General features: G+C 37.4%; 1 protein-coding gene across 1 annotated transcript in view; it reads right to left on the bottom strand.

The window, feature by feature from the left end:
* Positions 1-5,539: 5,539 nt before the first annotated feature.
* Positions 5,540-26,713, bottom strand: part of lmbrd1 (LMBR1 domain containing 1) — a 49,716-nt gene continuing 28,542 nt past the window's right edge. The window contains exons 9-16 of the mRNA XM_085369376.1: positions 26,091-26,243; positions 23,376-23,440; positions 23,094-23,196; positions 21,532-21,636; positions 21,285-21,434; positions 17,823-17,898; positions 6,119-6,210; positions 5,540-5,978 (exon numbers count right to left, since the gene is read on the bottom strand). Of these exons, the coding sequence (XP_085225502.1) occupies positions 5,868-5,978; positions 6,119-6,210; positions 17,823-17,898; positions 21,285-21,434; positions 21,532-21,636; positions 23,094-23,196; positions 23,376-23,440; positions 26,091-26,243 (855 nt within the window). The 3' untranslated portion in view covers positions 5,540-5,867. The remainder of the gene's footprint in view (positions 5,979-6,118; positions 6,211-17,822; positions 17,899-21,284; positions 21,435-21,531; positions 21,637-23,093; positions 23,197-23,375; positions 23,441-26,090; positions 26,244-26,713) is intronic.

Consider the following 26,713-nt stretch of genomic DNA (forward strand, 5'->3'; position numbering starts at 1 on the left):
GCATGATGTTTCCACCCCCATGCTTCACAGTAGGTATGGTGTTCTTGGGATGCAACTCAGTATTCTTCTTCCTCCAAACACGACAAGTTGAGTTTATACCAAAAAGTTCTACTTTGGTTTCATCTGACCACATGACATTCTCCCAATCCTCTGCTGTATCATCCATGTGCTCTCTGGCAAACTTCAGACGGGCCTGGACATGCACTGGCTTCAGCAGCGGAACACGTCTGGCACTGCGGGATTTGATTCCCTGCCGTTGTAGTGTGTTACTGATGGTGACCTTTGTTACTTTGGTCCCAGCTCTCTGCAGGTCATTCACCAGGTCCCCCCGTGTGGTTCTGGGATCTTTGCTCACCGTTCTCATGATCATTTTGACCCCACGGGATGAGATCTTGCGTGGAGCCCCAGATCGAGGGAGATTATCAGTGGTCTTGTATGTCTTCCATTTTCTGATGATTGCTCCCACAGTTGATTTTTTTCACACCAAGCTGCTTGCCTATTGTAGATTCACTCTTCCCAGTCTGGTGCAGGTCTACAATACTTTTCCTGGTGTCCTTCGAAAGCTCTTTGGTCTTGGCCATGGCGGAGTTTGGAGTCTGACTGTTTGAGGCTGTGGACAGGTGTCTTTTATACAGATGATGAGTTCAAACAGGTGCCATTCATACAGGTAACGAGTGGGGGACAGAAAAGCTTCTTACAGAAGACGTTACAGGTCTGTGAGAGCAGAGATTTTCCTTGTTTGAGGTGACCAAATACTTATTTTCCACCATAATTTACGAATAAATTCTTTACAAATCCTACCATGTGAATTCATGGATTTTTTTTTCACATTCTGTCTCTCACAGTTGAAGTGTACCTCTGGTGCAAATTACTGACCTCTGTCATCATTTTAAATGGGGGAACTTGCACAATCGGTGGCTGACTAAACACTTTTTTGCCCCACTGTATACAGTGCTGTCTTGAGTCATCTCTCATTTCTTTATATTTTGCCAGGAAATAGAGGTGCAGCAATTATGGAAACAATTGCAAATATAACTGGAAATATAGTATATAAGGCAAAAACAGAGTACAATTCTAACAGGTTTGAAATGCAATATTTGTATGACCAACTTTATTCTTCTGCCCAGTGTGAACTCTCTTAGGCAATGACAGTCTTCAGGAATAGTTCTGTGGCTCCACGTTCCAGGCTCTAGGGAGGCCAGTCTATGACTTATATATGACTTGTTTTTTTCTATCAAGGAATGCATTTACTGCAAACTACTGTGTGTTTGGGATGACCATCATGCTGAAAAATGAAGCTGTTGCCAATCAGGTGCTTTCATAATGGAATTTCATGATGGATCAAAATGTGATGGTACATTTTCCAGAGTTTATTATTCCATCAAATGCAACTCTGAGCCACATCAATCTCTCCAGCATGTTTTTACAGATGGCTGTACACACTCATTGTTGTACCTCTCTCCTGACTGTACATATTGATGTCTGAAAATGATCGGTATCAAGAACTACATGAGTGAAAAAGCAGCTAATGTCCAAAGAAACTTTGAAAGACTTTGAACAACTCAGAAAGCTCGGAGAACTACAGCTCGAGATCACTTGAAAAAAAAAGGAAGTCTGGGTCCTTGGAAGCAAAATATGAAGACTTTTGTGCTGAAAACTTTAAACAACAGTTGCACTGGAAGTAAAGAAAAAAGTTTTGAAAGCTTGTAAAAAAAGAAAACTCTGGAACATTCTTGGGCAGGTACTTGCCATGCACTGTGTAATGCTCTAAGGTCTGTTGTTGTGTGGAGCAGTAAGAGCGATGATGGGTACAGAGGCCCATGACAATAGCTGCAGTGTTTTCTAATTCCTCCTGGTACCTGCAGTTCTCCACAAAATCATATTTGCCTTTTGTGAAAAAAGACCCAAACAGTGGCCAGCTTGTTTGGGTTACCTTTGTGTTTTTTGTTTGAATATTCCGGGTTTGGAAGCAAATATAATAATTTATGCAAGCAAGGATGTAATGAATCGAAAAATTAAGATTTTGTATCTGTCCGACTCTAAAATAAGATTTGATTGCTTCTTTTTGCCATTTTTCTGACAAGTTTAAATATTGGTTTAAATTACAGAATGAGCCCACATTTAACACATGCAAATTATTAAGACAGGGAAATCAAATGGAGATTATAGCAATATATGAACACATACACATATTGTAGACAAAACCAAACATGATCAAATGCATTTGACATGTATGACCTTCAGGTATATTTAATACTGTAGCTCCATGTCAAGATAGTTTTATTTTCCTGCATGAATTCCTTCATTTTTTCATTAAAGTGTTTTCCCAAAGAAAGTTGTGAGTGGAGCTTTGGAAGATGTGCAGCAAAGAAAGAAAAGAAGATGAGACAAGACTGGCTTTTGAATACGAGGGATAACAAGAAAAGTTGCGCTCTAAACAGCGACAGATCCTCTGATCTGACATGTTGATCACACGATCCTTTCTGCTAGGGTCCTCGGGCTCGTGTTTTTGGCTCAAGGCTTAGTTAGTCTATTAGTGAAATGTGGGGGTGGCATATCGTATAATGGCTTAACTCAAAGCAGGTTTGCACAATAGTTATGACAAGGTATGCATACCTCAAACTCTAATTGGATATGCACACAAAATTCCATGCAAATCCATCTGACGCAGTTTTATCCTAATCCAGTGGCGAATGTATTTAAGTGCCACTCTAATTTGATACACGTCTTTATTATGCTAAAACGTTTAATATTGCTGTGGTGGCAATGCAGAATGCACTTTCATGTTTACAGAATTCCTGATTGTTATAAACTTCAGAGTTCCTGCTTGTGTCGGACCACACTCTGATAATTGTCCCAGCATTAGTCAGCAAATACAATAATGTGCTGCACAGTTTTTAATGCTTCAATCCTTTTATATTAAAGACGGACTTTACACTATGAAAGACGTCATAAAATCCACATTGCATGTTTTTTGTAGACATAACATGAGGTATACGGTGATGCAAAGAACTACACTGCATACATATAGTCAGAGTCGAGCACTGGGCTGTGGAAAGGAGTTGGAAAGAATTGGATCTGACTTATCCTGAAACTTTGAGTGAGTGCTATATGTACTGAGATGTATTTTTTTGTTGTTCATCACCCTATTTGGTTGGTTGTTTCTATTTTGGGAGACCTGAAAGGGCAGGCCAGCAGAGCTTTTTCGGCGCACAATGACCCGAGCATCTTGTTTGGTGTCTTCTGACAGCCCGGCTGCTTGTTGCCTCTGATTCGTGTCGACATGTTGCAGAAAATACATTTTTGGTAGATGAGGTTTTCAGGTTTATCAAACTCCATTATTCACACACTAACCTAGAATTACCAGTGGTGACATTTTGTCTCTCTGGCAAGGAAATTATATCCCCAAATGTCCTGGCACTGTCAAGATGACAGTACAATCACATACAAAATCAGGACATACTACATACTGTAATTAAACATATGAGTAAATATAGTCAAGATAAAAAGAACGTACAACCTATTTCAAATCTAAGGTTTTACGCCTTATCTGGGCCCTAGAAGGTCTTACAATGAGGTAAATACAACTCAGATAAACTCCAAAACATGACATTTAACACCCTGTCATTATTTATTTAACAAAAACTAAGAACATCCGCAAATCAAATACACATGATTAATTGATTGAGTTTGAGACCCTCTATAAAAGCAGTTTTGGCAGTTTGCTGATAGCTCTAGTCCATCACAGGGCTAGAGCTATCAGTTATTTTAGTAATCAAGTATTCTATGAATTCTTCCATCAATCAAGTAAGTGGAGAAGAAAATACTTTTGCCTTATTGATGAGGAACAGTCGATATTTGAAAGAAATACGGGTTAAAAAAAGGAAATGAACTAATTATAGTGTAAAGAGGGAAACAAGGAGAAAGTAGATATGACAAATTACACAAGAACTGAACTGCATCAGGTCTTATGGGGAGATGAATCCAGATTTGAAGTGTATGAAATGAGGGCAGGACAGAGGTACAACACTGTCTACATTTGTACAGCACGGTAGAAGTTCTGTCATTGTTTTGTGTTGCATTTCATCCAGTGAGATTTTGTCAGAATGGATGGACTTACGAATGCAGATTTTGATCCACCATGTAATACCATCTGGAAAGTGTGTTATTGGGATCACTGCCAAACACACAGTCAATGCAGCAAAAGCATGCCTTGATACAGAAACACACAATGGAACATTATCAGGCCTCAACATTAATGAAACAGTGTGTGTTCATCTTGACAGAGAAAATATACATCCCACATTTCTCACATATTTAATATCTAGTAATTTATATTTTATACTTTACAAACATGTCATCTGAAATTATTACTGCATGAGGGGAAAAATGTAACAAGTATTACAAAAAAAACGATATATTGACATTTGCACATGCATTATTATTTGCAGATTGGTGATTCTTGTTTTAAAGTGGCGTACATAGTTTCAATGAGAACACAAACTGTATGTAAAAAGGCATTAAAGCCATGATGGGGTTTAAAACAGCTTTATTTCTTTAAACACAGGCATCGTTATATATTCAAACAACTTCCACAACCGATAAAGAGCAAGTATACAAATGATGCAGCTTCAGTCATCATCATCGCCATCACATCACTGCATCCCCTCTACTGATTCTCACAAAAGGACAACAAACCTAACACGAATATCAAACCAAAAACAACCCAAAACAAAACAAAAACATTTCAAACTCATTCTGGCTGATTTCTGAGCGATTAATTTAGGTTAGCATATCCAGTGTTGTGTGCCCATCATGGTCACACACATTCATGAGGCACAAGCACTTGGCTTCCAGAGTAAATTTACAGTTTTTCATCATCTTCCTCAAACAGATAAGTACCTTGCAAAGATTTTAATATGTATGTCTAAAAGAAGCCCATTAATAGATCTGCCACTTTTGCTGTTAATAAATTCTCAAGTGCAGGCAAAAATGAGAAGTAGTAGTTTAATTAAAAAGAAAGTCACATCCACATTTTTTTATTTCTATCTTTTCTAGTAATTTTACTATTTTCCTACCAATAAAGAGAAGAAAGCTGCTGAACCCATATAATTAAAACCACAATTAACTGAATCCTTGAAAATACAGCAGAGACAATTGGTCCTTTACATTACACACACACAGAGAGTGCAGGTATGCAAGTAGAGTAACATTTCACTGTGCATAACGGTCCCAGACTGCCAATAACTAATGCAGCGCATCCACTCGCACTATTTTTAACCTCAGATAAAAATCAGCAAAATAAACTGACAAAAAGTGCTACTGCTGTCAACACTTGGGATTTATTAGTCTTTCTTATACCAATTAGCTTTTCAGAAACAGCTTGTGTAGGTTCGACTGGAATTTTAACTTAATATGTAGATAACCAAACCATGTAAAAGGTCTAGAAAGCATACAGAAAGATTATAAAGCACATTTAGACCTGAGCTCTACACAAATAAAGCTTAGATTTAAAAAAAAAAAAAAAAAAAAAGCATCTATGCTGCTACTCACAAATGTGTGTGCTGAAAAACAACCAATTTATTTCAGTTAACAGTTAACTTTAAGGTAGGACTGACTTGGAGAACACTTCCAGTATCCTGTCATTAGTAACACTGACGGAGAAATACAGTTGAGAGGTCTAATTAAGGGGAGGCATGCGTCAACTTCAACCAAAGATGAAATAGCTGTACAATAAAATAAACAAAATATATTTAAGAAAAAAAAAATCTGTATTCATTACTTAATGAAATTGTGCTCTCTAGTCCCTTTTCAGTGTTGGTTATGATATCTATAAACCTACACAAGTGAACAGTGATTCTGCTTTTTCAGTGCACGTATTCATCATCACTGAAGTCTGAGTCATCGGCCTCCACTTCTCCTTCAATCACAGACTTCTTCCCTCTGCAGCAGGACACCACCAGACCAATGAGGAAAGCCTAAAAACAACGATGAAAGCACACATGACAAAATATATCAAGGCTCATTTCATTGCTAATGTGGAAAATATTTAGCTGAGGACTTGAGCGATAAATTCAAAATGCAGACAGTGACATCTCATTCATATCTTTGGACTTACTCCAATAAAAGCCCAGTTCCCAAAGTAGTAGATGGTGCTGAAGAACCAGAACTTGTGAAGGAAAAGATAAGACCTTGTCACAGTGCACTGATCTGAAAAGAAGAAAAGCACAACATTAATGACAGAGGCTATATGCAATGTCTTCTCTCTGTGGCAAGTTTTAAATCAAGCAGTCGCTTTGAAGTATTTGTCTCACAGTATTGTTTGGACACCTGTCGTGTATTCAAATGACAGGCTTGAAAATCAATACTTGACTAATGTGGGCCCAAACGGTTTAGTAGTTTCACTCTAGTGGTTCATTGTTTTTAGGTGAGAGGTGCCTGCATGACACAGATAGGTTCTCTGTGGTCTGGAGCACAATTAAATGTGACACATCTACTGCTGCTTTCTGTTTATAATTGCACAAGTGTATCACTTGTTATACACCTGTGTTATAAAGTAGTCTATATTAACTAGAGCTGGGCGATATGAGATTTTTTCATATCACGATATGTTTTTTTCATTTCAGGCGATAACGATATCTATCACGATATAAGCCAAATAACTATATTTGTAAGATTTAAATGTGCCGTTGCTCACAAGTAAAATGTGAAATAATCAGCAGCTTGTTTTTATTTAAATATTTATTTCCCATAATAAGTTCAACAGGGTAGATGTACTTAAGGAACATGAGACTTTTTCAGATAAATAAAGGCAAATATTGCAAACTACACAAAAGGCAGCCGCTAAAGCGTTTAAGTTTCAAAATAGAACAAACGAAACAGACTAAATTGTCAATTCCACTTAGAAACAAAATATTAATTCTAAAAATAAATCTTAGTTTGTTTTACAGAAGAACAGACAAAACTGACTAACTTTTGTCAATATCAAATAAACTGAGAACTAAAAGGAAATTCTCAATCTCTCCTTGTTGTATAGCTTAGCTTTTCAAACAGTTTTAACAGTTACTTTAGTCTGACAAAAGCCGAATGACGAATTAGCGCTTCCAGTCAGAGACTGAGGCTACGTCCACACGTACACGGGTATTTTTGAAAACGGAGATTTTCCTTTTTCGTTTTAAAAAATAATCCCGTCCACACATAAAGGCAGAAATGAAGGAAAACGCTGCTATGAACATGCCAAAGCAGCAGGTGGCGCTAGATTCCTAACCGTGCAGAAATATTGGCCAATCAGAAGTCTAGAAGCCTCGGTGGGAAAAAGTAAACAAAGCTGGGGCATAGAAGCAGAACCGAGTCGTATGTGTGGAGGGACAGTAACTGTGTGTATATGTAAGCATTTAAACACTGCAGAGAGTAGAATTAACAGTAACAGTATTGTAGAAATTCATTTCACCGAAACAATAACGTGGCGCACAGTGTGACGCATGCACCAGTTTATTGTATTTCCAGACTTGCTTTCGGCACAATTTACAGTGCACGCTACTCTGTTTTTTGTCAGACTTGAAATAGCCGAAATACCTTCACACTACGGAACTTCTATGGCTCTTCCGTTCGACAATCTCTCCGGCATTGGAACCATCATCTGTTTTCTCTTCGGTCACGCTCGGTTGATTTTTCTAGTCGGCACACTCATTTCCTCCATTACGCGCTGGCTCCATTACCCGCTGGTTGCTTCCCAAACAAACACACGTGCGGCTTGGCACTTGTGCTGTAACAAGTCACGCCACGTGACGCTGCGGCTGTGATTGGTTCGGCTCTGCGCTACTTAATTTGGATTGGCTGACCTTTTTTTTTTTTTTAAGAGGACAAGAGCGGCAAGGTCTATCGCGATAGCTTAATTTCTCTATCGAGTAAAAGTTATATCGCGATACATATCGTTATCGTTCTATCGCCCAGCTCTAATATTAACTTAAGAGCTCAACACAGGCTGCTGTTACTACATGGAGCAGGGCCTCGGGCAATTTTGTTATTGTAACTAAAAAAGACAACCAGTCGTCGGAAAAGAGGAAAGCTGTGTCACTGTCAGTGTGAATATGGTTCAGCCAATGAATAAAACTGGAATGAAATGTAACATTTAATAGAGTATATCCACTATAACACACTGAAACCCCAAAAGGCAAAAGCATGGGCCCACAGAGGACACCAGCAAATGTGAAGACAGTGAACCATAGGTTATGGGTTATGCATGTAACCCCAATTCTCTGATGACGCAAATTCAGGCTCATGACTGTGTTATAAGTAGACATTTCAGGCACTTCGGATCTTTAGATATGAATCCATCACAAGTCTGGTCACCAAATATGCAGTGATTCCTAAAGAACCATTTCCAGCTATAAGAAGAACAAACCAAAGAATACAAACTGGACTATCTTTGTATTTTGCACCAGGAACCATGAAGTGTCAAGTTGACGAGTTTGAATCCAGTATCTTAAATTGTGCTCTGAAATGTTTCGTACAATTCAGAGATCTAAGTCATCATCATTTCTACATCCACTGACAAAGACACGGCCTATGTCCATATAGAGGTAAGGTAAGGTTAGGTAAGGTAAGCCATAGAGCAAAGCTTCTTTGAGTTAAAAGATGACAGTCGATTTCTTTGAAATGACAGCAGAATGACTAAGTGCAGGGGGAAGAGAGGCATATTGTTCAAATGATGTTTCTTAAGACAGCTCAGGCTGTGCAGCATCTGATATTAAATGGATGTATTTACATAGATGTATGGAAATATGTAAATTTCTTTATGTATAGGTAATTGTGTAATGACTTTACCTTTCTCGCCCACTTGACATTAAATCAGACTGTGTGGCCAATGAATGACATCCCCTAATTAAAGCCACAGAAAACCTGCCAAACACCTTGAAACATTGTTTGCAAGTGTACCTTTTATCCCCTTAACATCTGCCCACTTTTATACTGAACAAAACTAAAAGCTTGAAAGCACTTTGTTTGTTATTCTCTTATGATGAAAACACAGCCCAGCACATAGTGATTCAACAAGTATGTGGCCTCGGAGATGACATAAAACATAAGAAACAACCATTTTGCTGTGTACCTACTGTTATTACAAAGTAAAAACTGCTTCGTCTCTGGTATTTGTATCTTAAAATGGTTTATAGCCTTCATATCTTTGCTTTGAATCGATGACTCAATGAACGGGCCTGTGCCATTTCAAATACACTGGCAGAATTTTCCTTGAGTGCCGTAGAGTGTTAAGAATGAAAAGGCAGAAAGTGCTCACACAGATATCGATTTGATTTCAGTTTTTGTGTGCACTGCACTTTTGCCAACTACTGTGTAAAAACTGATAAAGATGCATTTAAGAGGATCATCTATTTACTTGTAGTGCATTAAAGCACCCATTCATTATGTGTATGTGTTACTGTAGCTAGCAACTTAAAAGCAACACAAGTTAATTTGTGTAGTGCATTTCTTACACAAGGGCAACTCAAGGTGCTCTCACTTAAAAATTAAATTAAAAAAAAAGAATTACAACATTAAAATGCAAATGAAAAGAATAGAGAAGAAATTAGAAGAAAAAACATTAGACACGAGGATTGAAAACAAAGGAGTGCCAGATGGTTGATGTTGAGCACTGAAGGGTGAGTCAAAGGAAGTGCAGAACATAAATGTTTTAGTGTTGATTTCAAACAAGGCTGAGTTTCGAAAGTGGAAAAGACTAAAGAGGTTAAATGCTGCACAATAGTAATCCACTAAATGAACCAATTTAAAGCTGCCACTTCAAATGTATCAGTTTTCTGGGAGAACCTTTTTGTCCCAGCCTCGACAGAAGTAAGCAAACCTCAACTCTGCAATGTTCCTCAAATGACATTTTATTGCGGTGACCAAAGGCAGCTCAATCATTATTGACTCAGCACTGTGATCATCAAAATCAAAAGCCCCAGGAAAGAAACTCGCTTATTGCTTACATAATCCAATTGCCTTCTCTTTTCTGTCGAGCTGCTCTTTTCCTTATGCTGGTGACATCACCTTTGAGCTTCAGCTCCCCACTTTTTGAGTGAACTGATACTGTTATTGATCCGACTGCCGCAGACAGCAGAAATATTATAAAAGTCTTAAGCTGAGTCATTTAGCCTTTATGTGTATGAATGGGTATTGGCAGGCGTGGTAAAATGCTGGTGACGTCAAAAGTAGAAAGTGCCAATGATATGCATGCCATGTCTGGGTCTCTTCTTAGCTCCACAATTGTTTTGTGTGAAAACACAGTAAGAACAGATCGCATTTATTAATTAGCTTAGCCATGCACACTTAAGCAATAAAAACAACAAAGTATATATGGAAATACACTCCTTTATAGGACTTGCATCATTTCTACAGAACAAGGCAAGAGAGAAAGTCCCAAAAGCTGAAGTCTGGCTATGTTAGAGAGCCATCTGGAGCATTAACGCCAACCCTGCTGTGCTGCTCCTATCACACTGTTTCTTACACAGCTCTTCACACTGACTTGAAACGTATGAACAGTGCAATCAGACCTACACAAAGCTACATGACATCAAGGTCCACAGCAATAACACAGTCTTTTTGATTTTTTCCATTAAAGTCAATACTTTTAAAAGCTTTCCCTACCAGAGTTCGGTGGAAAAATTCAGCTCAGTGCTGTTTCATCTATAATACAAATGAGAAGACACAATCCCACAGGAGTTGTGATGTGCAACAAGAATCAGCTTTCACTTCACCAGGACCAGGAGATAATAGAAGAAGCAAGTCTTTCTTCATCACTGTGACCCCACTCTTTTGCTCCACTACCTCAGCCATCTGTAGCTCTCCAGCTGCTTACCAGAATTGCAGGGCACTGAGTGGGATCTACAGATGGTTCACAACAGTGGTCTGCCTAAATATATTATCACGTACACCACTGACCAGCTTCACCTTGAAATCATTACCGTTCTCTGATAAGAGTATGGGGCAGCCAGGGAGTGCAGGTAATTTCACCCTGACTCATGATACCCGGGTGAGTGCTGCCCGGTGTAGGATGATGCATTATGCATAACTTTCATCTGTGCATCTGTGCAAATACATGCATAGTACTCTGCACACACAATGTGCTCTTCCAAAAGGTTCTTGATCAGCAAGCTCTTGTGCCAAAACCGTATGCTTTTACTTTCCATCTAAAGTCCTTTGAGAATACTGCCATTCCTTCAGCAGAACTATTTTCACATTTCTGGCTTCACTTATTAGTGTTGTGCGTAAGAAGAAGAAAAAAATCACCAGAAACATCTTTTGGCAGTAGACAAAAAAAAAAGAAATCAATTTGAGCAGTGATCAAGTTCCACAAAAAGATAACACACATAACCTAACTTGACCTCACCAAAACTACTGATCATACGAACTAAAACCAAAGTGAGAAACAAACTGTTTTCTAAAGCAAAGGACATTAAATTAAGTTTTCAAATCAAGACGAATGCTAGGAACTATTACTTTTTAAGAAAGAAACCGTAATTATTTTTACACATTTAGCTGAGATAAAGGGGTATTGGGAGCATCAGGTACAGTCAGGTATTAGATGTAGAAAGCTCAATCTTCTCTTAGCTCTTTTTTTGTGTCTCTTCCAGCCCTGAAGGAAACAGCTGGCTGCTAAATGCCCCACTACAATCAACAGGTCTATAAAAACTGGGTTTATTTAAAATTTTCAATTAGGATCACTTTTAAGCAAGGAGTAGCATTTTAATTAAGCGTCTTTAAAGCTCAACCTCTATCAAAAAAGTAATTTTATTTCTATCAGTTAATAGTGGAGGTCTTTCTGAGCAATACCAAGCAAATATACCCTTTGAAAAGTGATTTTCTTTCCTCCTATAAAAGGTAAGGGGTGTCTGTGGATTACAAAATGGGCATTTTTCTTTCAGGAGAATTACTTTTGATTGACATATTCCATTGTAATGCAAATTGATGATGATCCCATTGATGGAAAGAAAATTACTATTAATTTGAGTTGGGGTTGAGGGAGTCCTGTTGAAAATTGCTATGGTACCTGGCATCTCAGAGCTAACACGACGCAACCAGCCCCCTCCCCAACTCTTTAAAACAATGCTGTGGAAACAGGGAAGTTGCTAGGAAACAGACAGGAGTCTATAAGTGTACAGTTTGATCTCTAAGATTCAATATAGGAATAATATGATACGTCTTTCAAGGTGAAAACCCAGCTTTATGTTGCTATTAAATGAATTAAGCTCACGCTGCTAGAATTTTACCCGTAATCACGCAGAGAAGCTCACTGATAAATTGAGCCACTGGGTCAAAAGCAAACCTTCGACTGGATGTATTGATATTAAATGTGAAATATACTTTCCTTGCTGCATAAACATGTTTTTAACGTTTTGATCTGTTCTTCTCCACAAGTGTGTTGTTTTGGTAAGAAATTCAGTGAGCTGCATTGGGTTCAAAGTTATAAAAATCACTGGTCAAAGTGTCCAGGGAATGAGTGTAACCACAAGCTGAGTTTCCTGAATTAATGACGTAGGTGTTAACATGACTGCAAAAAACAACAGTTAAGGACATTTAATCCCTTAAGTGAGGCAGTCATTATTATAAATGGACAAGAAAGAGAAATATGTGATGGGTTGGCCACAATAAAAATCACTGCATCAATAAGTGACATTGAAGGTTATTTAAATAGCCCAATCACATAAATGTCAGTCACACAAATTAAAAAAAAAGAATAAATAATGAAATTCTGATTATCCAAAAAAGGCTTGTGTGCGCACATAGACTCACAGAAAATACAACAAAACCACCAAAAATAACAACAAACAAAACTGACTGGGAGTAGTATTTTGTTGATGGTTTTAGATGCATATCAGAATTTATGATCAAAGCAAAGCCCCCTGCAGAAGTAGCAGCATGAGCATCATGGAGGTAAGACTAATTTGACAGAGCAGCTGAAAGTTCTCTGTGTTTCAGCCAGGCTTCATAAAACCTATAACTAAAACTGAACAGGGAATGTTGCAAAAGTTCAAGTTTGTGCCAGGGCTTGTGAAATGTTACAAATATAAGATATAACACACACCCATTTTTTTAAAACCCTAAAATGCCTTTACTCCCTGTGTTAAATTGGATAATCAAGAGAACTTCAAGTTTCAGATTGTCTGGCGCCATGGCAGCTAAATCCTGAAGATTCATTTCCATTACGCTGAGTAAATGAGTAATGGCATGGTAATGACCTTAGAGTACATAATGGAGAGCCTGGCACTGAGCACCTGCTCGCCAAGATGTTAGTGTCATTACCCAACTGTGACCAATCGCCCAATCAGTCACTAGGTTTGACTTCTACCCTCTTTTGTCTTAGCTGTCTTGATGTAATGTCATACTGTGGGTTATTACAAAGTGATGCAGTTCCCGTGCCTTGTGATGCAAATTTCTACCAAAGGGTATTGCCATAATTTTTTCTCTTATCATTATTTTTACATCAACCAAAAGGGCTTTTAAATCCCAAGAAAAGATACATGTCTCCATATCTGTGCTTGAGTTCATACTAGATTAAAATTTCAAGAATAAGGAATTTGGACACAACTGGCAAATTCTAGGCAAATTTCTCACGATGGCACCATAAATTAAAGAACAACTTTAATGCCTTTACTATTTACTAATTATTACTATAACTGTTACTACTGTTTTGTCAACAACAGCATTTCTCAATTCTCAGATAAAAGTATTAACATGGTATGAAAAACAATGAAGAACCAACAGTTTACAAGATGAGCACATTTTTTAGATAATGAATCAAAACGGGTAAGTTTTAACAGAACTCATTTTTTCAAACTATGAAGTCTGCTGGAAACTTGCTTTTGTCAGCTTTATAGGCAAGGCACAGTTCCTCTCCAACAAGTCTATATCAATTACGGAAAGAGCACCGATCTCCTGAGTCTTCTCTCTGACACAAGACTCTACCTTCCTGCACCTAACTCAAGTGTCAGATTCTTCTGGTGGCTGTCCTCTGTTTTGTGCATACTCAAAGTTTTTCAGACTTTCCCAACTTTTGCAATGATTACTATTTGAAATGTAGTTTGCTTCATTTTTTTTGCTTCAACTTCATCATTATGTAGCAATTGTTAGATTAATGCAGTGGGTACAGAATAAAGACAATCAGCGTTGGTCATGTCTGTGTCACCCCAAAAATATTTTACCATACATTATGTGGAGCACATTTTTGCTCAGTGTGACACCCTGGAAAAACATAAATTGTGCAAATCAGATAAATGGAGGCTCTCGACTGTTTGCGCTGCATGTAGTCACCTTTCCACAACTACGCACTGTCTAGGGGCAAATCAAATACTATCTTCTTATAAACAAAAGGGATATTATCTAAATGGCAACAGAATTTTTTTTTTTTATCATACAGTCACTTTTTTTTTAACTGTTTAAGCTATTAAGTGTCTGATTGCAGTCCCTCTCAGTCACATGTGTTATCTCTGCTTGACACTTCCTTCGCCTCATGGTAGGTGGTACAACGGCTGTTGTGAAAGCAGGAGCCATTTACAAGATGGCAAAAAAAGAACTCATTTTACTAAGCTGGTCAAAAGACAAATTACAAATCTTGCCAGACTACTAACTCCAGCAATAACGACACCTTTAGTATAACAGTGCTGAAGAGCTCCAAAAAAATTATGAGATAATTCTCACAACTAATCAGGAGCTCTATGGGTCATTTATAATGACCGCACGTCACACTGGAGCACCTCATATGTAAGAAACCAATTGATGTTTAGGCCACTCTTGTAAGAACTACCTGAACTGCTGCTTTACAAAAAGTGTAAAAACCGCACATTTGAACCATTTTTTGTGAAAAGCAACAACTCAGGAACACCGACAACAAATGTCATACTTTAGTTGCCAGTTGTGACAAAACTTCTTAAGAACTGTAACAGAATCAAATGATGAGGCAGGATGTTTTGTCATAATTACATTTCTGCTAAATTCCAAGCAGTCTGGCATGAAAGAATACCAAACATGTATTCATGATGATGGTGCTTGAATATATTAATAATACTGGCTTCTCTACCAAAATACTTATGATGTATTAAAAGAAACAGTGATATGTTGACATAATAATGCTAAAGATGAATTGATTGATTGATCTGATTTTTCTGACATTCTGTCAATAAGTGTCATTTTATTTTTGGGTTTACTGAACATCACAAATGTCGGCAAAATTGAATAAAAAAACAAAATTATATGACATATTGTTTGTATTTATTTAAAAGCAAGCTGTAAGGATAACTCGACAGCTTTACTGTTCTACATGATAATGCATAAACTGATATAAATCTATATTATCCTATATGACAAATCAAATGCAATATGTCTGTATTTGATTTGTCATAAGAGCAGGTTTTCTAAAAGAATATTTTATTAAATTTTCTGTTGTACACTTTGGGCATGGATGTAATAGTCATTTTATTCTGGCACCTACATGAATCTCAGACACTTAAATGCTACATGTAGGTGTATATAAACATTAAATAAAATGAACAGATGAATGTGTTCTTAGGGAAAAGCCCTCAGATGCAGCAATATGACTTTATGCTTGTTTGTTAGTATATTAATATTGGCTGTAATAAAAAACCAAAATAGGTTTTAGCAAGAGCCAAAGGAAATCAGCAGCTAAATTAATGTGTGCAGTTTCCCAGCATAATAGAATATTGTTGAACAAATGGTCACAATATTCCACAAATTGAGTGTCTTGTGGTACCATCTGATTTGCAGCTATAAAGATATACATAACTTATCTTTTAGTAATGAAGTAAACAACAGGAGAATATGCTGCAGAATCATGATCATAATTAGAATCATAACTGTTAGAGGTGGGGAAGAAGAACAAACATTATTATCTGAAATACATACAATAAAAAAAGCTATCGCCACTTATTTTGAACAATATTCTTTGATAAGCATAAGTATTACTGGGAGATTTACAGATACCTAATTACTGTATGTCAGCAGGTGTAAACAAATGGTTTCAATGGATTTATTGGATATAACCTGTTTAAACATTAAATATAAGCAATCAATATAAGCATTGTTTGTTATATGTAATTATATATATATTTATATTTCAAACTATGGTAATTAAATAGGTGTTTGAATGTTTACCTTTGATACGAAGGAAAACATTGTAACATAACTTAATTTCAAATATGAAATCATCTGTCTTTATATTCCACATAAAAGTATTGTGTGTGATCCTACTAGTTATTTCTCTACAAGGCTTTCCATTTTTATAAGCAATGATCTTAACATGGCAATGATCTGCCTAATAAGGTTAGAATAATAAATATTTTGTAATTGAGAGATAACTTCTCACACAATGACAATTGTGAAACCACAGCCTTTAACAAATGCCATTTCCTCTAGTTCAGTGCATTTGAGCCACACACATGCTCTAAATATCATTTATATAGCTCCATAAATAATTACTCCCAAAAATAACTCCAAACACATCAAGTACCATTTAATAAATTATATAAAAGCTTATGATAATAATATCACTAATTTGCTGTTAGATTAATGATACTTGATTGTTAAAAGAATTTCCCTCACTTTGGAAAAGATCTTGCTACTGTTTGGTGCTGCATGCATCTGAAAAATTCAGAAAACAGCCTTCTAGAAACAGCCAGATAAGTGATAAGCTGACGTTAGCTCATATCATGTTGAATCGGAGTGATTACAGACACGGTTTTACATTTACTTAAGACTACTATAAAATTGTATTGTAGATAGATTGTAGAACATTATAGAAAAAAAAACTGTATATGAGCGAAAACTCATATTTAGAAAGGGTTTAGAAAGGTCTGTGTGCTCCTGTGTGAGGTTTCAGGTACTGGCACAGACTTTGTTGTGTGTGCAGAGAAAAGCAGGTTTAACTGTAACAATTTACTTTTCCCCCAGAAAAAATGGACTTTGAGGATTTAGCTATACAATTCTGGGGTAGGGTCTAAAAGACCATAACAGTGAGTCTGAAAGCCATTTTTCCTGTCATGCTACTACAGTTTAGGGCATACTGTAAAACAACACTATTTTTGTTTTGGAGAACAAAAATAGTATTAAGACTATTAAGGTTAGAGTAGATGAGGAATGATAAAAGGCACATGTGTCAGGTATGTTGAAAAATGAAGTAAATTTATGATCTTGTTTGTTTTTCTTTAAACCTGCGTCGAAATGAAAATAATTCCTTTTCTGTCTGTTTACTTGAAGCCTTCAATGCTATGTTACCCCATTCAAGACAGATGTCACTGTGGATCTGCATATATGTAGAATAGCCAACTAGCTAGATAGATTGCCATCTGTATCATAAACAAACTTATTACACAACATTCACACATTTCTACAGATGTATCTTTGGTTTTACACATCATACAAAGTATCCCCTTCACCACCAACAGCAGCCTGACATGAGCATTTATCACATGAATAAATAAACATAGTAGAGCTTATACTTATGTGCATGCACACGTTGGTGTATTCATGCCTCCTTTAGTGAATTAAACATTTGCATGTTGACAGTAAGACACTACCTACTGCATTAGTAAACATTTGTTCTTGGTATTATTAATTCTAATACATAATGAATAGTGATAAAGATTACTGAACAGTGTTCTACATTATATAACTTGGTCACACACACCGTCCTTCTGTTCCTCTAGCATGAATTCCACGTTATGAGCAATAAATGTTTCATGTTGTCTTGTAGGTTCTTTAAGCATCTCACGATTGGAGCCAGCGCTACTATAGTGTGGTAGAAATGACGAACTTACCCTCAGGTGCATCTGCATCACATATCCTGGAGGTGTTAATAGTTGTATTCCCAGATGTAGGACCTGGTGATGGCATCTGAAACCAAAAAACAAAACAAGAGTGATGTACGTGTTTACTACAGAAACATTAAACACTGCAGTACACAAATATTTTGGCATTTTATGAACATGGAACTGTTTGAACTATCGTCTTTAAGAATTTATAACACTGAATTAGTACAGATCATCAACATACTTTATTCATATACTGTATTATCGGCTGATTTACATTATGCAAAGTAAAAACAAGATGATTTGGGTCCAAAGGACTGTAAAAGTTGTAATAATATTAATCTAATTTTCCTGCAGGTATACACAATATATAGCTATTAGGGGTGCAACGATACACAAAATTCACGGTTCGGTTCGATACTTTGGTGTCACGGTTCGATATTTTTTCGATACAAAAAAAATGTTCATGCCTTTTTAATTTGTCATTTATTCAAATTATAAATATATATTTTAACTCAAAAGTACAGTTTTTAAATTTAACCGTAACCCTTGTGCGTGTTTTTTATTTTGACAGCGAATGCGCACCTGCGGACCACTTATGTGCAGCCCTGGTTATTTAGCTCGTCATATTGCAGCCACAGAAATTCTTTTGTCCATGAAACCATAAAGCTGCTCTTTCTTTTTGCCTTATAGTCTGATTTGTCATAACTTCTCCGTTTTGTGGTAAGCTTTTCTTTGGCTGTCACTTCTTCACCCTGACCTGTCTTATTTGGCTCAGCAGAACTGAAATGCTTTTACACGCTCACTCACATAAGCTCAGCGATTCTCTGCGCGATCAACCTCTCACATGTTTAAGCTGCGGGAGATTTCACTTGTCATGTTTGCATAGTAAGCTAACGATTAATAAGACGATGTCAGAGGAATTGGTGCACAAATTATCATCACTCACAGATCAGTGCTGTCGCTCTCTATACACAGTTCACACGATTGCAAAGTGAAAGCAAAAAAACAAGCGCAAATTCAAACGCAACTTCAATATGTCACATATTGACAGTGGCTCACCGATGCCAATGACATAATTACCCAGCTACATTTCTGAAAGAATGCAAAAGCATTGACATATATTTTTCCTACAATAGCCCGACGGGCAGGGAAGAGATAGATTTTGGTAGCCCGACTGAAAAAATCGCTAGCTCCGGGACGTCGGGCTAGCGATATTGCAAGCCCTGTATCTGATTGAGGAATCACTCATCTTTGGAAAAGAGAGTTTATTACAGAGAAATGGCTCTTTCCAAAATAAAAGCTATACTATCCGCTTCTTCTGGGCTATATTCTCAGCAGCATAAGGAGAATCATGTGCTAACAGCTGTCTAAATGACTCGGCTAAAGTTAGTAGCATGCTTGTTGTTTTTGTCTTTGCACTAGGATGATGTCGGCGTAAATGTGCAGTCATATTCGTTGTGTTCCCACTAGTGCTTTCAGGTTAATCTCGTTGAAATGACCTTAACGCCACAACACGGCAAATCTCCGTTAACGAGCTACCGCCGATCGCTCCGTGCATGGGGCTAGATGGCCAACACGTTAACGAGCTAACTGCGCTAACACACTAGTTCACACCAATGTAATTGAGCATTGCATGGCACATCCAACATACTGTTTTACTTTAGTCCATGACTCGCTTACCTTCAGGGTCATACGTCACATGAAAACCAAAATAATTCCAAACGCCAGATCTGAATGAGAGTGGGGGAGGTTCAATTTGCCTGTTGCAAGTAGAGCTTAACTTCTGTCTCGCTAGCTTGCCCTGCTCTCTTCCTTCTGACTATGCTGTCTGTGTTGAGCGCTCAGTGGATCTGCGCTCGACAGTGCAGCCTAGGCGGAGTAGTCGAACACAGATTCACTGAGCGCTCAACACAGACAGCATCGTCAGAAGGAAAATTGATAAAATAAATTACAAATGTTGTATTGTTCGATACATATGCGTACCGAACCGAAAGCACTGTATCGAACGGTTCAATATCGATACGAATATCGTTGCACCCCTAATAGCTATATCAGACATATGAACCTCTGTTAACAATGACAGTACGGTGACAATGCATTTAATAACCAACACAGCTCTGTAATTAATTGAAGAAATCGACTAAATATCTAACTAGTAAGGAATAAAATAATTCCTACCCTTAATTCTCAAAACAAAAATTAAATTTTTATATTCTATGTTTAATTTATGTCAATTTTAGACACAAAAATAAAATATTTTTTGGTCCCTAATCCTGCACTTGGGGACATTTGCAAAAATCCATCCAATCAAATGCGATTTGGGGTGATTATCTAACTCCACCCATTATATAAAACTGCACGTGACCATGTGGTGCGCAAGGAAGGTAATATTAGAAATGTAGTGTTTTGATTTAAAAACCAAAAGGAAAAAAAAAGAAAGCAGCAAGTGTTAATTAATTTTGCTCCAGTTCCTCCTCCTGGTCTAACAGCCCAGATGAGGAAAAGTCTAGAGGCAACTAACCCTTTACTGCTTCTTAACTTGATACTTCTCAGCCTCAGCGCATGCATTTGCTAAGCTCTGTCCACTTTTTAAGCAATTTAATCATATCTAAACGAGGAACCTAACAGAAACAAATGTGGGAGCTCATCATGATATTGATCACAGAAGAATTCAACCAGTCCTATTCAATATTTACTCTAAACTGTATGCATCTTTGATATATGGGGTGGCTGTAGCTCAGGTGGCAGAGCAGGTCAGCCACTAATCAGAAGGTCGGTGGTTCAATCCCAGGCTGCCTCCCGGCTGCATGCCAAATATCCTTGGGCAAGTTACTAACCCCATGTTTGCCTACTGGTGGTGGTCAGAGGGCCCGGTGGCGCCTGTGTCCGGCAGCCTCGCCTCTGTCAGTGTGCCCCAGGGCAGCTGTGGCTACAATGTAGCTTGCTATCGCCAGTGTGTGAATGGGTGGATGACTGGATATGTAAAGCGCTTTGGGGTCCCTTAAGGACTAGAAAAGCGCTATACAAATGCAGGCCATTTACCATATAATGTGATATCAAAATTTAAAAGAAAAGAACAAGAGGATGTTTCAGTAAAACAACACACCGGTTCATTTAAATTATGTTGTTTAAAAGATTTTTTTTCTGATAAAGTGTAGACGCAAGGGTGCATCTAAACCACCTGCGTACACCCACACAGCGAGAAAGAGCAGAGCTACATTAGATCACATGGAGAGTAGACTGTCAAACAGCAAAGCCACATAGTCTAATATAGAAAGACGGAACTGAAAACGAACAAGAGTCTAAAAGCCCCGCTGCCAGCCTGTAGAGACCATGCTGCTGCCTACACCAAACTGAACCAAAGAGGTTTGAACACACTGACTAACTGACACTGCCATTGTTAGAAGCTCTCATCAGGGAGAGTGAAAACAAAGAAACACACAGGAATGGACATGAATTTTTCCTTACCTGTACAAGGTATTTCTGGCTGCCATACATGACATATTGTGGGGCTAGACTATAGATCATGTAGCTGGTGTGCAGAACGATCAAAAGAAGAATCATACAGAGGAAGAGGAGAGCCTGGGGGCGAGTTTTCTTAGGTCTTATTTTGTACAGCTGTAAAAAAAAAAAGAAAAGAAAAAAAGAACACATTATCATGTAGTTAACTGGGCATTTGCAAAAATTTAAATACATAAATAAGGCATTTTCTTACCCTTATCCAGAAGAACCAAATGCCCATGTTACGAATGCCGGCCATGGATGTGAGTACGAAGTACACTGTGATGACTGTGATCAGGATATAATCCAGTGGAAAAACCTGTGACATCAAAAACAAGTCAGCTACCGTATAAATCTTAAATGCACAACAATAATTATTGCATCCAGAGCCAAACACTTAGGATGGTAATCTTTCAAGGAGCAACCAGTAAAAATGGGTAATCCCACAATATCTGGTCAGCTCCAATAAATGCTAACCATATCTATCCTGGTTAGTCTGCAGCACATTCACACACCAGGAAAAAATCTGAACATCAACAACTGTTATGCTTTGCAACATGAAGTGTTCAGACTGGCAAGTTTAGGAATAAAGGTTCTTTGGAGCGTCTGCAGATCGTTCAGAATGCTGCAGCAAGACTTTTGACGAAAGCTTCTAAATTTTCACATATAACACCGTTGCTCATGCAGTTACATTGGCTTCCTGTTGAATTTAGAGTCCAGTTTAAGATTTTGGTTTTAACTTTCAAGGCTCTTCAACAACAAGCACCACCATATATTATTGAACTTTTACAGCCCTATGCCCCTAGTAGGTCTCTGAGGTCGAGTAGTCAGGGCCTACTTGTCATTCAGTATACGAGACTGAAAACTAGGGGTGATAGAGCTTTTGCTACTGTGGCCGCCAGACTGTGGAATTCCCTTCCTCAGGACTTACGATCCGCTGATTCATTGATTACTTTTAAAAAACAGCTAAAAACACATCTTTTTAAAACTGCCTTTTGCTAACTTTGTTTGTATTTTGTCTTTTTAATCTGTTATATCTTGTAAAGCACTTTGTGATCTCTATCTAGAAATGTGCTATATAAATAAAATTTTACTTACTTACTTTACTATTTAAACCAATTTAGCAGTCATGTTTTGCCAAGCTTTTGTGTGTGGTCCTGTCTTTAGCCTCGTCAAAGCAACTGCTTCTTTTACAGCTAAATGAAGAGGCAAATAAGCATAAATGGTCCAAGTACCAGGAACTGGTAGATCAGTGCAGGAGGAGAGGCTGTATGGTGCAGTGTGAGCTGATTAAGGTGCAGCTTTTTCAGTCACCGGTGCTGCAAAAAAGAAAGCCATCATGTCCACTCTGGAAGCTGCAGAGAGGGCCTCCAGATGGCTTTCAATGAGGAGGAGTGATCCTTTCGCCAATGCTGCTGGGAAACAAGCCAGGGTCTGAACAACCCTTGCTGGGTTTCCTGAGTGAAGGTGTATGATGCTGAAAAACCTGGAAACTCAATGACCTATCACTGACGATGTGTATTGTGTAACCTAATTTCATTACAAATTAGCACTGACCCAAAAATCAGTTTAATGTGTTTAAATTTCAGCACACTGAAGCACATACTCCCCAAGTTTTAAACAACATCTCAAGTTCATTTAGGAGAGACCAGTGATAAAGCTTTTAAATGATGCTTCATTGAGGTTAATGATGACAGAAACAAAAAAATATGGATTTAAGCATATCTTAATTGAGTATAATCACTATTCCAACGTGAGAGATGAGAGGATACTCACAGGTTGCAAGGCTAAAAGAAGTTCATTCAGAGGATTGGTTAGGTTGGTGCCAAAGATTATGAACCCAGAGCTGATGCCAGCCGAGTGGAGGGCTTTATCCAGACTGAGGAGGAAAAAAACAGAGAGAAAGAAAAAGAAGAAATAAGGGTATCAATCTCCAGTATTAAACTTTAATATATAAGGTTAAATGAAGCAATTGCACTGTTTATTTTGGTACATTTTGGTCTTACAAGGCACACACTGCAAACTGTATTTTGTGTTACAGGACAAATCATAACTTACTTTGAAATGAAGAGGGCAATGGTGAACAGCAACGCAACCAGGATAAAGAATATGCCTAGTAATATCTGCAAATCAATCAATCAAAACAGAGAAACAAAAATAAATAACTACAACAAAATACCAGGATACATTTTTAGAAATGACTGCTATAGGAGGGACGTGTAATCACAGTGTGCCCTTGTTTGTGAACTGCATTAAAAGCTGCATTTAAATAAAATGTGTATTTTTAAAGACAGCTACTTAGTCAGCAAATATAACCTTTCTACCATGTCTTTTGTCAAACAGAGACCATATGGCATAGCCAGCCACAGTTTGGCACTGTCGCTCAGGGTGACAGGGGGAAGCAATGGCACAGCTGAAGCAGAGTTAGGAGGCTGCAATCAGGGAGGAAAAAGCTGGCTGATCAGATGAACGTAGTGGGAGGGGAAAAAAAGTGAATCTAATGCTGATCTTCATATCAATAGTTAGACCAAATTATACCAAATTATCTGAGATAAACCCCTTGCAGCAAAATATTAATTAAGATACTGATGACAGACTTAGGAGAGAAGCAGGCAAGACGGAGAAGAAAAACATAATTTAGTTTAATTTTAAAAAAGTACAGTAATCTTTTTATGAAACTGCTACTCTAACCAAGGAAATATCTAAAAAATGAGTTTACATGTATTAAATGATAGTAAAGTTATTAAAACATTAAATAAGGCACCTGCCATATATATATACACTTTTTTAATAAAACCTCTATAAATAGGTGGCACAATTTTTCACCCTATTATGGTGCAAGTTGCTTACCTAAAAAAAAAAAAATAGCTTGTTACATTTCTTGCGCGATCAAAAGAGAGTAACTATTGTGAGCTCCATGTCCTCACGCACTGATTTTAACTGTCAGTGTTTAACATGCTTAGTGAGTCATTTTCGCTCACTGTCGGTGTTGGTATTAAAAGGACAGCATGTGTCTGAGGAACAGTGAGGCTGAAATCGCAATCATTTGGCTTATCACTCTACACCAGTCTCTCAGTATACAGTAAATAAATCTCCCAACTCATTACTGTTTAAATTTGAGTCTGGGGACTATCATTAGCAGCAACCCCCCTGGTTAAAGACAAACTGTTACAGACACTGGTTTAAAATATTTGTTTGAGCCTGCAGTGCAGTTAAGTACTGAAAAATGAACAGCAGTAGGAAAAGTAAAATGTGAAAGAAGGGAATGATGCTTGAATTTATTTTATCCTTAACACATGGAAAAGGCATTAAAAGTGAGGGGTCTGCAGGACTGTAACTGGGCATTACCACTGATAAGTCATGTGGTAATGCCGAGTAATAAGAGCACATTAAGCATGTAAGCCATTCATATAGGCACAAAGTACATTTGTGTGCACGTGCTGGCTGCATAGGTTGAAATATGAACAGAAGTAAGTGGATATTCTTTCAGTGAGTTATTACAATAGCACTGCAGCCAGCCACATAAGTCTTTTATATCAGTTAAAAGAAGAAATTTTTTTTTCTATAACGTGGGAATAATCGAGAAGGAAATATACGACAACGAAAATCTGTTATCAAAGTCTTTTGATCTTTTTCAGTAATGTTATAAACATTCTTGTTACTGTATTTCAGCTGCAGTTCAATAAAACTATTAGGAGTAAATACTTCTGCTGCTTGAGGATTTGCAGTATTGTAACTTTATATTATACCTTTTATTCAGACCCTCCACCATTATGTTTAACAAGAATAATAACAGTCATAAGTCTGTTAAGAAAAGCCATTTTCATTGTGAGAGCCACTGCGTTGTCTCAAAGTCCAGTGAAGTGTATTTATGCCATTTTCAATAGCTGTTTCTGCCAATTGTTGATAAAAAAAAAAGCACACACAATAAATGAGTGGTTTGGAACAAGGATATATTATTAAGGATTGGTAAGAAAACCTAGCCACGCGGGATTCTGGCTGAATTTGTGATTTATTTATTTTTGCCCCCAAGTGACTGCATAAAAAGCCAATGTGCTTTTTATTTAACTTCAAAAAATTATTATAAAGCACTTCTATTCAATACCATGAAAAACTGCTCAAATGAAATGTATGTAATTGATCAGAACTTTGAGGCACTTTGAGTCTCTACATTATGCTCATCAGTACATTGTGTCTGGATGTTTTGTACTGGGCCAGTAATGTTGGGACCAACATGTCCACTAGTAGCCAAAAAAAGAAGAAAAAAAATATGAAAAACAATAAAAAGACAAGTTTCTTGGTTGCTTTGGTCTATCCCTTGGGTACCATGAGATCCTGCCTGAGAAATATGAGACTCCCTGAGAGACTTCAGAGTAAATTAGGTGAATAGATTTCCTGTGGGAATCATGTAACTATGCGGTTGTGTAAAGTAGAACTCAAAGTAAATCTAGAGCAGTTCAGATTGGAAATTGAGCACAAAGAAATTGTTTAGGAAGAAGTAGTTGAAGGTGGCTATAAAAATACAAACACAAAAATGATGTTTTAAATGTATTACACAAGCTAGAGCGGGTTTTTGCAGTTTCACCTATTCTTAATCTCAAATATCAATTAAAAGAAGCACTGAATAAATACAGCACTATCTATGTTAAATAACCCTGTCTGTATGCTTGCATTCAATACACACTCATCAGCATAATTTCCCTTTGTACAGAATACTTTGGAGAACATAATTTACTTTTGTGAATGAGAGCCAATTCCATAATGGACACTCACCTTGAAAGGTCTGAGAGCACTGCCCACTTTAGTGCAGCAGTTCCTCTCTGCAATTTCCAGGTGTCTCCCCCTGCGCCGGAGGACCTGTAGTTTGCCCTCCAGCTCCTGCAGGTTGTTTCTATCCCTCGAGGACAGAGGACGTCCATCTTGGCACTGACAAGACGACCAAAAGATATCCCAAATGCATCAATGATCGATATTATGCGGACTTTTGAAACTACACTACACTGCTGGAAGTTTTAATGAGAACATTGAAAAATGTAGATATCATTTTATCTGCAAAAATATGATTTTAATAAATATTTACAGTCAAGTGAATGAGTATGTAGACTAAAAATAGTGGGAGTATTATATAAATGCTGTTTTCTAAACATTCTCAAAGCATATACATACTTGTAAATGTATATCACTGTATCATATTTAAACTACTGCTCTCACAATATTAAAGCAAACTGTGCGTGTTTTGCATTAACCTTCTTGCTACTGTGAAAATAACCTTTAATGCTGCCAATACCTGGTTTTTAACAAGTGCATTTATGCAAGGGACAAATAAGGAATGATCTGGACTATTGTTTATACTTCATGTTGCAATGAGCAACTAATAGATGTCTACACTTTCAGTA

The sequence above is a fragment of the Diplotaxodon limnothrissa genome, linkage group LG13 (genome assembly GCF_057381915.1).
Source record: "Diplotaxodon limnothrissa isolate DT_005_m linkage group LG13, D_limnothrissa_male_GT1.1, whole genome shotgun sequence".
In the NCBI taxonomy this organism is placed as follows: domain Eukaryota; kingdom Metazoa; phylum Chordata; class Actinopteri; order Cichliformes; family Cichlidae; genus Diplotaxodon; species Diplotaxodon limnothrissa.